Below are 12,599 nucleotides of genomic sequence, written 5' to 3'. Positions count from 1 at the left end.
TCAATTTGTTGGGTTCATGTGTTCCCGTGAAAGAAATGAGTGACTTCATAGGGTACTGCACCCGCATCGCAGAGGTCATGGGTTCGAATCCCGTTGAAGACACCTAAAATCTTCAGGTGTACATATGAGACAATTGCTTAAATTGTCCAGCAAATGCGAGAATCACTTATTCAATTCATCTCTCTCTCAACCGCACTTCACAAACATTTCTGTCTTGGCTTTTTTTGGCTATAGAGTAAGTTTTGGCTTCAAACGGTTTTTAATATCCAGAGCGTTTTACTTGCCAGGACCGTACCTAGGATTTTTTGTCTGCGGGGGCAAACTCCACAAACCTTCACAGGGATCTCCTGTATACAGACAGAGTTTCTAGTCGGACGTTTTGTTCTCACCCCTACACAGAGGGTTGCCTATAAGACCTTTAAGGAAACAAACCACACTGATACATTTTTTTTTAATTGTCATGATTTATTACGGCATAAACACCTTCTTTGGTTTGAAATTACCCCCGAGGTCTCTGCTACACAATGATGATTTATATACCATCTTTAACTCAAGGTATACTGTTAACAGAAGTTTAACACTTTGTATGGATGGTATTGCACGTTTCGGTATCAGAATACCAAGTCTCAAAAACGAGTCTATATTAGGCTGTTTTAGATTCTTCTCCAATTTGACTTCATGTCATAGATATCTTTTGGAGTGGGAATGAAGTCCGTTGCGCAATGAATTAACAGCATAGCAAGGCCACTTAATCGATTTTCTGTCATTGATGACCGAGTCCATAACTTTAGACGGCGTAGGGCTGAGAAGGAGCGTTCGCAACTGACGCTTCCGACAGGCGTGGTTAGAAAGATCGACAGCACCTTGTGAATGGCGGGAAATTCTTGCGGACTGCAATCAGGCATTGCTCCCTCTTGTTCTGAGTCTGGCTTGATCTTCTCGATATGCCTGTCAGTTAACTTGAGCAAGTACAAAGGGAACAGGTTTTGAGCGGTAATCAGACCTTCGTGCTGGACTGAAAATCTCGTTTCAAGTTCACCGACAACGTGATCTATAAATGGATAGAACACATTAATCCTGTAGTAGTCTGATGGCTGATCGTTGTGTGCGGCGTTTGCTCGATGGCGTTGAACAGTCGTTGTACGAGGCTTTATCAGGGTGACGTTGATAGAGTCAGCTACCTGGCTGAATCGACTCCACACCTTCTGCCAGGATTCATCTCCTCTTGCTGATTTAATGCATTCTTTGGCGAAAGTTACGCTTTGGTATGCATCGCCAAGGTTACAGCTCTTAGCTTGTAGGGACTTTGTTACTTGGGCTAAAAATCACAGAGCAAACTGAGATACTGTTAAAGCGACTATGAATTCAGAGTCTTGGAAAAGACGTGAATAAGCTGAAGCATCACGTTTAGCATCGCCACTGCTTGATGATGAAATTTCATCCAGAGCTAGAGCCATATTTAGCAAGAAGAGCAGAGAGGGTAGTAACTTTTGCACTCCAACGAGTAGCACAGAATTTCGGTACAGTCTGTCGCTTGCTTCCTTTCTCCAATGTTTTGGCAGATTCATCTTCTTGGTCTTCATCAGCAAATGCAACTAGAGCGCTCAACAGTTCACTGTCATCGGAGGCCACAACCACTGAAGAAATATTTCTTTCCTTTTGGCGCTGCCACTAAGAAACCACGTAAGTTTGCTGACGTTATCAAACAGATTCTGAATGAATCGCACAGCTTTGCAACCACTCGAGAGTGCAAGGTTCAAAACGTGGGATCTGCAGTAAACGTACGTGGCATTAGGGTACTTCTCTGCAACTTTAGCTTGCACCCCATTCCTACTTGAACTCATGACGCTTGCTCCGTCATATCTTTGGCCAACTAGCCCAGACATATTAAAGCCCCATTCTTGTAGTGCGTGTAACAAGGTATCCGCAATGGTGTGGGCATCCAATTTTTCAAGCCTTACGAATCCAATAAATTCTTCACAGACTTCATTTTTACTGCTCAGATATCGCACACATAAACTGAGTTGTTCAGTTGTAGAACAATCTTGCGTTTCGTCGGCCATTACACTCCACTTGTGAATCCTCGGAGACGTGTACTTAGCATTACCGGAAGCATGATCCAAATGGTCTTTGAGTTCTGGATCATATTTGGATTTCCAGTCAACAAAGAAGGAGAAATTCCCATCTTCATCTCTTTTAGAGGGATCCCAATTACCTCTTAATGGCATGCCCCTCTGTCCTGATGCACGGTAAAACGTTATCAGACGACCAAAAGCTTGAGCTTCTAACCGTGAAGTTTAGCTTTCCGCACGGATTCAAGTTTCCGACAACAGCCGGAAGGCGTTTCCAACTATTATGGATGTAGAAGCGGCCATGGCTGCGTTACAGCATTAGAAATGACACAGCTCACTGTATCTATAGTATATGTTTTTCCAACAATACTGTTCCAAATGAATCGCCATTTGTCTCAAAGGGCTTCAAAAACTGGAAGAAAGCAGGTGATGAGCTCCTTGACACCCATGCGCGCAGTGAAGAACACCAACTTTCAGAGGAAAAGATGACTAACTTCCTTAAGACACGCCGCCCAGGCAAAGACATCAGTGCAAGACTACAAAGACAGGCAGCCGAGCAACAGCATCGCACAATGAAAGGCGTCGTGTCTATTATTGATGTAGTCATTGCATTAGGACAGAGGGGCATTCCATTAAGAGGTAATTGGGATCCCTCTAAAAGAGATGAAGATGGGAATTTCCCCTTCTTTGTTGACTGGAAATGCAAATATGATCCAGAACTCAAAGACCATTTGGATCATGCTTCCGGTAATGCTAAGTACACGTCTCCGAGGATTCAGAACGAAATAATCAATTTGTGCGACAGTTTCATTAGAAACCGTGTCCGAGTATCAATACCAAAGTATTGGAGTGTAATGGCCGACGAAACGCAAGATTGTTCTACAACTGAACAACTCAGTTTATGTGTGCGATATCTGAGCAGTAAAAATGAAGTCTGTAAAGAATTTATTGGATTCGTAACGCTTGAAAAATTGAATGCCCAGACCATTGCGAATACCTTGTTACACGCACTACAAGAATGGGGCTTTAATATGTCCGGGCTAGTTGGCCAAGGATATGACGGAGCATGCGTCATGAGTTCAAGTAGGAATAGGGTACAAGCTAAAGTTGCAGAGAAGTACCCTAATGCCACGTACGTTTACTGCAGATCCCACGTTTTGAACCTTGCACTCTCGAGTGGTTGCAAAGCTGTGCGATTCATTCAGAATCTGTTTGATAACGTCAGCAAACTTACGTGGTTTCTTAGTGGCAGCGCCAAAAGGAAAGAAATATTTCTTCAGTGGTTGTGGCCTCCGATGACAGTGAACTGTTGAGCGCTCTAGTTGCATTTGCTGATGAAGACCAAGAAGATGAATCTGCCAAAACATTGGAGGAAGGAAGCAAGCGACACACTGTACCGAAATTCTGTGCTACTCGTTGGAGTGCAAAAGTTACTACCCTCTCTGCTCTTCTTGCTAAATATGGCTCTAGCTCTGGATGAAATTTCATCATCAAGCAGTGGCGATGCTAAACGTGATGCTTCAGCTTATTCACGTCTTTTCCAAGACTCTGAATTCATAGTCGCTTTGACAGTATCTCAGTTTGTTCTGTGATTTTTAGCCCAAGTAACAAAGTCCCTACAAGCTAAGAGCTGTAACCTTGGCGATGCATACCAAAGCGTAACTTTCGCCAAAGAATGCATTAAATCAGCAAGAGGAGATGAATCCTGGCAGAAGGTGTGGAGTCGATTCAGCCAGGTAGCTGACTCTATCAACGTCACCCTGATAAAGCCTCGTACAACGACTGTTCAACGCCATCGAGCAAACGCCGCACACAACGATCAGCCATCAGACTACTACAGGATTAATGTGTTCTATCCATTTATAGATCACGTTGTCGGTGAACTTGAAACGAGATTTTCAGTCCAGCACGAAGGTCTGATTACCGCTCAAAACCTGTTCCCTTTGTACTTGCTCAAGTTAACTGACAGGCATATCGAGAAGATCAAGCCAGACTCAGAACAAGAGGGAGCAATGCCTGATTGCAGTCCGCAAGAATTTCCCGCCATTCACAAGGTGCTCTCGATCTTTCTAACCACGCATGTCGGAAGCGTCAGTTGCGAACGCTCCTTCTCAGCCCTACGCCGTCTAAAGTTATGGACTCGGTCATCAATGACAGAAAATCGATTAAGTGGCCTTGCTATGCTGTTAATTCATCGCGGAACGGACTTCATTCCCACTCCAAAAGATATCTATGACATGAAGTCAAATTGGAGAAGAATCTAGAACAGCCTAATATAGACTCGTTTTTGAGACTTGGTATTCTGATACCGAAACCTGCAATACCATCCATACAAAGTGTTAAACTTCTGTTAACAGTATAACTTGAGTTAAAGATGGTATATAAATCATCATTGTGTAGCAGAGACCTCGGGGGTAATTTCAAACCAAAGAAGGTGTTTATGCCGTAATAAATCATGACAATTAAAAAAAATTGTATCAGTGTGGTTTGTTTCCTTAAAGGTCTTATAGGCAACCCTCTGTGTAGGGGTGAGAACAAAACGTCCGACTAGAAACTCTGTCTGTATACAGGAGATCCCTGTAAAGGTTTGTGGAGTTTGCCCCCGCAGACAAAAAATCCTAGGTACGGTCCTGGCAAGTAAAACGCTCTGGATATTAAAAACCGTTTGAAGCCAAAACTTACTCTATAGCCAAAAAAAGCCAAGACAGAAATGTTTGTGAAGTGCGGTTGAGAGAGAGACGAATTGAATAAGTGATTCTCGCATTTGCTGGACAATTTAAGCAATTGTCTTATATGTACACCTGAAGATTTTAGGTGTCTTCAACGGGATTCGAACCCATGACCTCTGCGATGCGGGTGCAGTACCCTATGAAGTCACTCATTTCTTTCACGGGAACACATGAACCCAACAAATTGACCCGCTCTCATCTGAATGGCTTCACAGTTCGGTTGGTAGAGCACTGCACTGGCATCCCTTAGGTCATGGGTTCAAATTAAATCTCGTTGAAGACACACATGAAACAATTGCTTAAATTGTCCAGCAAATGTGAGGATCATTTTTGATATTTTTATTGCTTTTATAAGAAAGTGTGTGTTACGGAAATCCTCCGTTTCAAGGAATTGTGTTCGCTTTCAAACAGAACATTTACTGTTGACAGGATACGTAGCGCATCTCCCTAAATCCTACACCATCATATTTAGCATTTATCCTCCTCAAATTCACCGAGTTATCCGTAGAAAAGGAAAAACGCTTGCCTTGTTTAAAACACAGTCGCGAGATTTTCTTAATTTTTTCTCCTACACTACCTTGAAGGTAGTCTAGAATTGAACATTTCGAAAACGTTTTAGTGCCCGTAGCGTCTTTCGATTTGAAAATACAGCATCATTTGAACTTTCAAGTTTTCACCTTGCGTGACACCAAGTCAGTGGCTGTCTGGTTGAATAAAAAAGCCTTCCTTAGACGTTTGAACAATTTAAAGGTTTCTAGTATGTATTGATTCTGTTGATGCGTATTTATTCCAATTCATGAAAAAAAAAGAAAAAAAAAGAAAGCGTTTTCATGGCAAAGTGAATTCCAATTGTACTTTTTGATTTTCGGCGGCTATATTTGTGTGAAATATTGGTACACAAGGATAAAGAGCCGTTAAAAGTTGCGTGTGATGCTTCGGCCAATAGCTAAAAAAATTATGTACCGCACAGACTTACACCTTCACAACATTTCACTTTCTTAGCCTTTTGTTGAACGGTTCAGAAATTAGCTTTTGTTGCGTGACATTCATAACTACCGCTGACCAACACCTTGGGCTCGCGTTTACCTGTGCTCTCGTACTTCATGCCTGGGATGGTTACGTGTGCAACATTGCAATATCATTTATTAATCATTTCTGTTTAGCTCGGGAAACTAATCACCAAGGCAAATTATAATTTCAGCACCGAATGCGAAAAAGAACTGATGTTTATTCTTTGGCGGAGAGCAAAGTAGAGAGTGGATTACATGTCCCTACATCACACAATAACAAATTTAAACCACAGTGTTTATGACTATAGCTGTTCAGCATGCACGGTTTTGAAAACAGCCCAAACAAGATGATAGTGACCAGGTAAATTCGTACAAGCAACTTTTTGATTAACAAGTTAGTTATGACAGTTTTTTATTCGGTATTCATGTCGTGACATCGGATATTTTAAGTGTTATTGCAATTTCGTATGAGATATATTTCAGTTATCGTTGCCTTCAATTACCTTTATTTGCCGTAAATAAAATAAATAGACAACTTAAGTACTGTTAACCTTCAAATTACGTTTAGGAACTAATTCTGTAAAGGGTTATTTTCTTTTATTTGTCGATCTCTTTCTGCTAGACATGGTCGCTGTTTGTGTTCATTCAACGGTTGTTGACACCATAAAAGAACAGATGCCAAAAATTTTATTCTCGCACTTGTCGGAGCAAGGATGAATGATACTTGTAATATAAGTTGGTTTCCGAAAGAAGCTTGAACTTTCACTATATTTGGATCAAAAGATGGCCTAAATTTCATCTTAGGAAAATCTTTCATGACATGGGTGGGTGTTGACATCTGTTGATTGACACCTGTCAATCTGAATAATTTGAAACTGCTTTGGTAAGCTACTGAAGGACCAGTCTTCGTTCAGGGAAAATGATAATAAAATTGATTGTATTGTGTGGTCTTTCTGATTTTTATGCTAATTTTGGTTAAATTTTAGGATTTTGGCCCCAAAACCAAGGGGGGTGGTCTAAATCCCTTGAGAAAAGTCCCAAAGCCAGCCCACTCTGTCTTCAAGGATTTTCTGGTGTATCCTTCATTTTGGCTAAGTTTCATAGAAATCGGTGTGATGACGTGTATCACACCTGCCTGGTCCTCTCATGAACTCAGTCTTAATTCATTTTTATTCTAGCATGTTTTTAACACCCCCTTTTGTATATTTTCATACTTTACATACTTTTACTTCTTAGTTTTATATTTACGTGTATGCAAAATTTCATCTTCACTTTTAAGCTTGATAATGACCGAAGTTCGGTCGAGACGTCGCGCATTTTACCCGGTAATTTTTACCTCAATTTTTTTTTAAAAGCCTTTACTTATAAGGACTTTTCAAAGGAGAAAGCTAAACGAAAACGTGACGAAGAATCAATTCTTTTGTCAGAAATGATGAGATTGCAAATCAAACTCCAGGCGTCATACAGTGATTCTCTTAAGTTTGAGCTGGAGAGAATAAAATTCAAGCTTTCCAAAATTGCGGGTATTAAAACACGAGGAACAATCGTACGTAGTAGAGCGCGTTGGTACGAGCATGGTTAGAGGAATAGTAAATACTATTATAACTTAGAAAAAAAGAACCAAAAAAGAAACATTTAACGTCCTTAGTTAATAATGAAGGTGACAAAATCACAAACCCGAAGGACATCCTGAAGGAAGAACGCTTTTTCGAAGAGATTTACTCATCAAGAAATATGGACCCCAACTGCTCAACTTTCAATGTGTTCTTTGAAACAGAAAATGCATTATCAGAAGAAATCGCGAAAACGTGCGAGGGTGTCATGTCGGTTCAGGAGTGTGAACTTGCATTAAAAGCTATGGAAAACAACAAAACTCCCGGCACGGACGGGCTAACGCCTGAATTCTATCGCTATTTTTGGAACCTGCTTGGTTCATTTATGGTAAGTAGCTTTAATTACGCCTTTCGAAACGGAACTCTTTCTACCTCTCAACGTCAAGGGATTATTTCCTTAATTCCGAAGAAGAAGAATACCGAATATTTAAAAAAAATGGCGGCCTGTATCTTTACTGAATGTAGACCATAAAATAGCGACGAAGACCATTGCTCTGCGCTTAATTCATCCCTGTCAATCTGGATATGTTAAAGGAAGGTTCATTGGAGAACGTATTAGGTTAATAGCAGATACAATGCATTTCACTAAAGCGAAGAAGATTCCAGGGGTAGCCGTGTTTTTGGATTGAGAAAGCGTTTGACTCGATTGAGTGGAATTTTATTCATAGATGCCTCGAAACGTTTAATTTCGGTCTTGACCTCCGACAATGGATAAAAGTGTTTTATACAGATATCTCTAGTTGTGTTCTGAATAACGGATACGCCTCAAAACATTTTCATCTAGAACGCGGGGTGCGTCAAGGTTTCCCACTTTCCGGCACATTATTCGTTATTGCTATTGAGTTACTCGCACAACGTATTAGACGCTCAAAAGAAATAAAAGGTATTCCAATAGATGAACATAATGAGGTTAAACTTTCGCAATATGCAGACGACACAACTGTACTTCTTTCTGATGTCCAGTCACTGTCAAGGTTATTTGATTTATTATCGCTTTTTGAAAGGTGCTCTGGTCTAAAACTAAATCAAACAAAATCTGAAATGTTATGGCTTGGCTCTATGCGGAACAGAAAAGACACCATACATGATCTCCAATTGAGTGCCGAGCCAGTTTAAGCGCTTGGCGCGCATTTTACATATGATCTAGAAGTGTCTGAAAAGGAAATTTTTTTTGACAAATTAGGATCTTTAAAGAAAACATTGAATATGTGGTCCCAAAGAGACCTCTCCATCGCTGGCAGGATAAATATAATTAAAACATTAGCACTTTCAAAACTTGTGTTTATCTGCAGTGTCATGAATACCCCTAAAGAATTCAGTAAAGAAGTAGACAAGATTACGTTTGACTTTATTTGGAATCACAAGCCCGCCAAAATAAAAAAAGACTACCCTTATCAAGCAAAAAACAGCTGGTAGCCTGCACATGAAGGATTTTTCTCTCTTCGACAAAGCGCTTAAGTTAAACTGGGTGAAAGGGTTATGCTCTAACTCAAATGCCCCATGGCAGTACATACCTAAATTGCTGCTAGCCGATGTTGGCGGTACAGAACTGTTTAAATGTAATTATGATTATAATCTCCTTGACCTAAACAACCATCTTCCTGCTTTCTACAAACAAATCATTTTCTACTGGCAGGACATCGCAACGGCCACACCTAAAAATAAAAATGAGGTTCTCTCGCAGCCAATCTGGAATAACCGATTTTTAACAGTAAATAAGAAAATGGTATTCTTTCCTCATTGGTATCAGGCAGGAATAAAACAAATCTCGGATCTTTTTGACTCCTGTGAGGGCCATTTCCTCCCATTTAATTCTTTTTGCAGTAAATTCAATGTAAAATGTAGCTTTTTACAATATTATAGCATTCTCTCTTCTATTCCCCAAAATTGGAAGAAACTATTGCAAGAATGTTCCAAAGACTGGGTCACGCCTCCCACCTCAATCTGTTCACTGTCATGTAAGGCAATATACAGTATCCTACTTTGCCTTGAAGATCTACCTCCACCAACTTCTGAGAAAAAACTTTTTGCGTCTGGCGTCGAGAAAAGTGACTTGTCTAAAATCTACCTCCTACCATTCAAAGCCACGAGAGAAATTAAATCGACGATATTCCAATACAAAATCATTCACCGAATTTTACCAACGAATAGCTTGTTATATAAAATGAAAAAAGTTGCCTCGCCCTTCTGTCCCTTTTGTCCTTCTGAGTGTCAGACCCTGTGGCATTTGTTTGTAAACTGCAAGCACGCAAATTCCTTTTGGGATGGATTCCAGGAGTGGTACTCAGGTTATGTTCGGAATTATTCGCTGTCACAACTACTGTTTGGCCCTCAACCATCTTATTATTTTAGGTAAATATTTCTTATATGTTAACGCTTTAAATACCATAAAGTACAATTTCGATGATTTAAAATTAATATAGAAAAATATATTTCAGCCACTTGTAATGACGAGAAAGAGTTTGGGAACAAATGGAAATTTTTTCTGTCCTTATAAAATTACATTGTGTCCTTCTACTTCTCAGCTTCTGTATTTTGATTTTTTTTTTCTCGCTACCTATTTATTTAACAACCTATTAAATTCTACAAAACCAATACCCTATATGGTGGAAGTAACAAACAAAATTCTTATTAGTGACTAGAACAATTAAAATGTAAACAATTACGTTGTAAACAAATCAACTGTAATTCCATTTGAGTAGTGTAATGGTATTGTAACATGTATGGTAGGTAGTGCAAGTATTGTGTAAGAAGTAAGTACAAGTGTAAATCATGTAACATGTATCGTATGTAGTAAAAAAAAAAAAAAAAAGTAAGTAAGTAATTTATTTAAGAGCATATCGCATATGAGCGATAGCTCGTTTTTGTGAAAAATCTGAAGCTGGCCTGCAATCCTAAGTAATCACTAGCTAATCCAATCGAATAGTTGCTGTTATTATTTCCAGAAAGTCATAAGAAAGGAAATATTTCCGGGAATTTGGACTTGAAACTCACACGTAACTAGATATTACGCCTGACAATTCAAGAATTCTTATGTAGCAATTCCCCTTTCGTCGGCTCAATAATTCGCATACTTAAAATTAGCAAACATCGAAAAACAACAAAATAACTCAACCAAAACAGAAAACATACATTATGTTCGTGCAAATTCTTGTCTCGGTGTTAACGCAAAAACATGCTGCTCGGTCAATGAGCTATGCGCTATCAGTCTCAAGGGCAAACATTTTCCTACCAAAGGCTTTCCCTTGCACAGCTCTTTCTGTCGCAGACGATCAAGCGTTACTAAACAATAAGAAATGAAGGCGCTGAACGTCCAAGGTAGAAGTGCATTCCACGCGCTTGATAGCAATAAAGAGGTAGATCCAAACTCATGTGACGTTAATATTCCTTGCCACCAAAGTAATTGTGAACACGGGGACTCACACGGCCTCCGTCGAACAACATCCTCCAAATCTTCTTACAACATACAACTCGACCAAATCGAGAACTCGAACAAGCGTAAGTCCCGCTAATGAGATGCATTTCTCCAATCGACAACGGGTCGTATCACATGGTCACGATTCGTACGAATCAAACGAATCGACAACTCGGAGAAGGGTTTCTTGGCATACAGTGTGTTAGAAATATTCCAAGTCCCCATAATGAGATGCATTTCTCCATTCGACAACGGGTCTTATCAACAAATGTCCATCTACTCCGAATCGACGATTCGATACCAACTGCACAGCTTTTTTAGGACTCGTATCTATTCAGGTGTATTGGACAACCCTCTCTTTTCTGGCGTCACATGACGTTGCATACAGTGTCCAGTCCTCTGGCCCATTTCTATAGGAGGAGGACGAGTCGTCACTCAGATGGCTAGTGCGCGCTTTCGGAGCGAGAAGTCCCCGGTTCGATCCTCGGTGACTTCAACGTCTGTTTCTACTTTCCTCTGATTCGTGTAGCTATAGCTTTAAATATCCGTGAAACGGAGCACTGACAGAGAGAGGGGGGTAAAAGGCGCACCGTTGGCTTCCATTGATACCAGTTTCGTAACTGAAGGAACTACCGACGTTAATTAAAGTAACTTTACTTTTACATTAAATCTAACTGGCCCAATTCCTAACCCTAACGCTCACATGGTCTATATGAGTAGAAAACTAGCACTTCTCATTACCCTCTAATAGTTAAATCTGTTGAAATATAAGTGCTACACGGCCAACGTTTGCAAAAACCTTACCCTTCCTTGTACATACAAACTTGCCACAGTTGCTATTGTTTTGTTATCCTCCAAGTCAGGCTCAAAAAACTGTTTTGATTTATTTCTTCATTTCCTTGTTTTTCGGAACCTGTTATTATCCGATCGAAACAATTAACTTTAGAATACTTGGAATGAAATTCGGGAAAACTGATTACAATCTTGTGTCGTTATCATTACAAATATTTTGCAATTGACTTTTACCTCATAATTGAGAAATAAGCAAGCTTAAGTGAGTATTGTCGTCAAGGCTTTCTTAGAGCGCCGAAGTGAACTTCCTCGGAGAACCATGCGTAAATTCGAGACTGGCCAAAGATTACGAGATGCATTAGTGTATATATGTTGCCTAATAAAGTTTCCTCGCATGGGCTTGTCGTGGCGCTCTCAATTGTTTCGCAACCCCGATATTGCTATGATTTTTTCGTTTCTTCGTTCCGTCCTACCTAACTGCCCATGGGAATCTGAGTTTTGTCACAATTTGCTTTTCATTCTTTTCCAGTTTAGGACATGCGCACTGGCATACAGTAAGCTTTTACGCCTGTCTTAACTTCCGGTATCCAAAGTAGGAGCTGGAAATCATCTCGTTCTTAACTACCCTGAGGACTAAGTCTTTTTTGGTCTAATGATTGCTTGCTGATAGGGTCTTCGAAGAGGTACAAGGAAGGAAGGAACCGGCCAAAGTAGTGAAAACCTATTGCAAAGCAGCTGCTTAGAAACGTTCTATAATTTTCCTCTAAAAAGGAGAAACTGCAAATAAACGTAGCTCACAAAATATCAGGTCTGGGTATATCAGAAACAGGAGAGGATAGCACGGCATCCACTTTCGACTAACTCGGGTGTCCATTGGATAGTAATTAATTTACTCCCTCTACTAAATCTGATTTACTGAACAGAGCCATCAAAGTTTGAGACAACTTTTAGAGAGGTTAAGCTTGACG

General features: G+C 40.1%; 2 protein-coding genes across 2 annotated transcripts; one reads left to right on the top strand and one right to left on the bottom strand.

The window, feature by feature from the left end:
- Positions 1-1,604: 1,604 nt before the first annotated feature.
- Positions 1,605-2,228, bottom strand: LOC138057697 (zinc finger MYM-type protein 1-like). The gene has a single exon (XM_068903627.1). The coding sequence runs from the start codon at positions 2,226-2,228 to the stop codon at positions 1,605-1,607; it is 624 nt and encodes a 207-aa protein (XP_068759728.1).
- Positions 2,229-2,557: 329 nt separating this feature from the next.
- LOC138057696 (zinc finger MYM-type protein 1-like) lies at positions 2,558-3,385 on the top strand. Its single transcript, XM_068903626.1, has one exon. It carries the CDS (start codon positions 2,558-2,560, stop codon positions 3,383-3,385), a length of 828 nt encoding a protein of 275 aa, XP_068759727.1.
- The last annotated feature ends 9,214 nt before the right edge of the window (positions 3,386-12,599 follow it).

This window comes from Montipora capricornis, chromosome 7, assembly GCF_036669925.1.
Source record: "Montipora capricornis isolate CH-2021 chromosome 7, ASM3666992v2, whole genome shotgun sequence".
Classification (NCBI taxonomy): Eukaryota; Metazoa; Cnidaria; class Anthozoa; order Scleractinia; family Acroporidae; genus Montipora; species Montipora capricornis.
Note: the sequence above shows the minus strand (reverse complement) of the source record. Positions and strands in the feature narration are given on the sequence as shown.

Excerpts from the sequence above, each read along its gene's own strand:
- LOC138057697 (XM_068903627.1), bottom strand. The coding sequence starts at position 2,228 with ATGCCATTAAGAGGTAATTGGGATCCCTCTAAAAGAGATGAAGATGGG.
- LOC138057696 (XM_068903626.1), top strand. The coding sequence starts at position 2,558 with ATGACTAACTTCCTTAAGACACGCCGCCCAGGCAAAGACATCAGTGCA.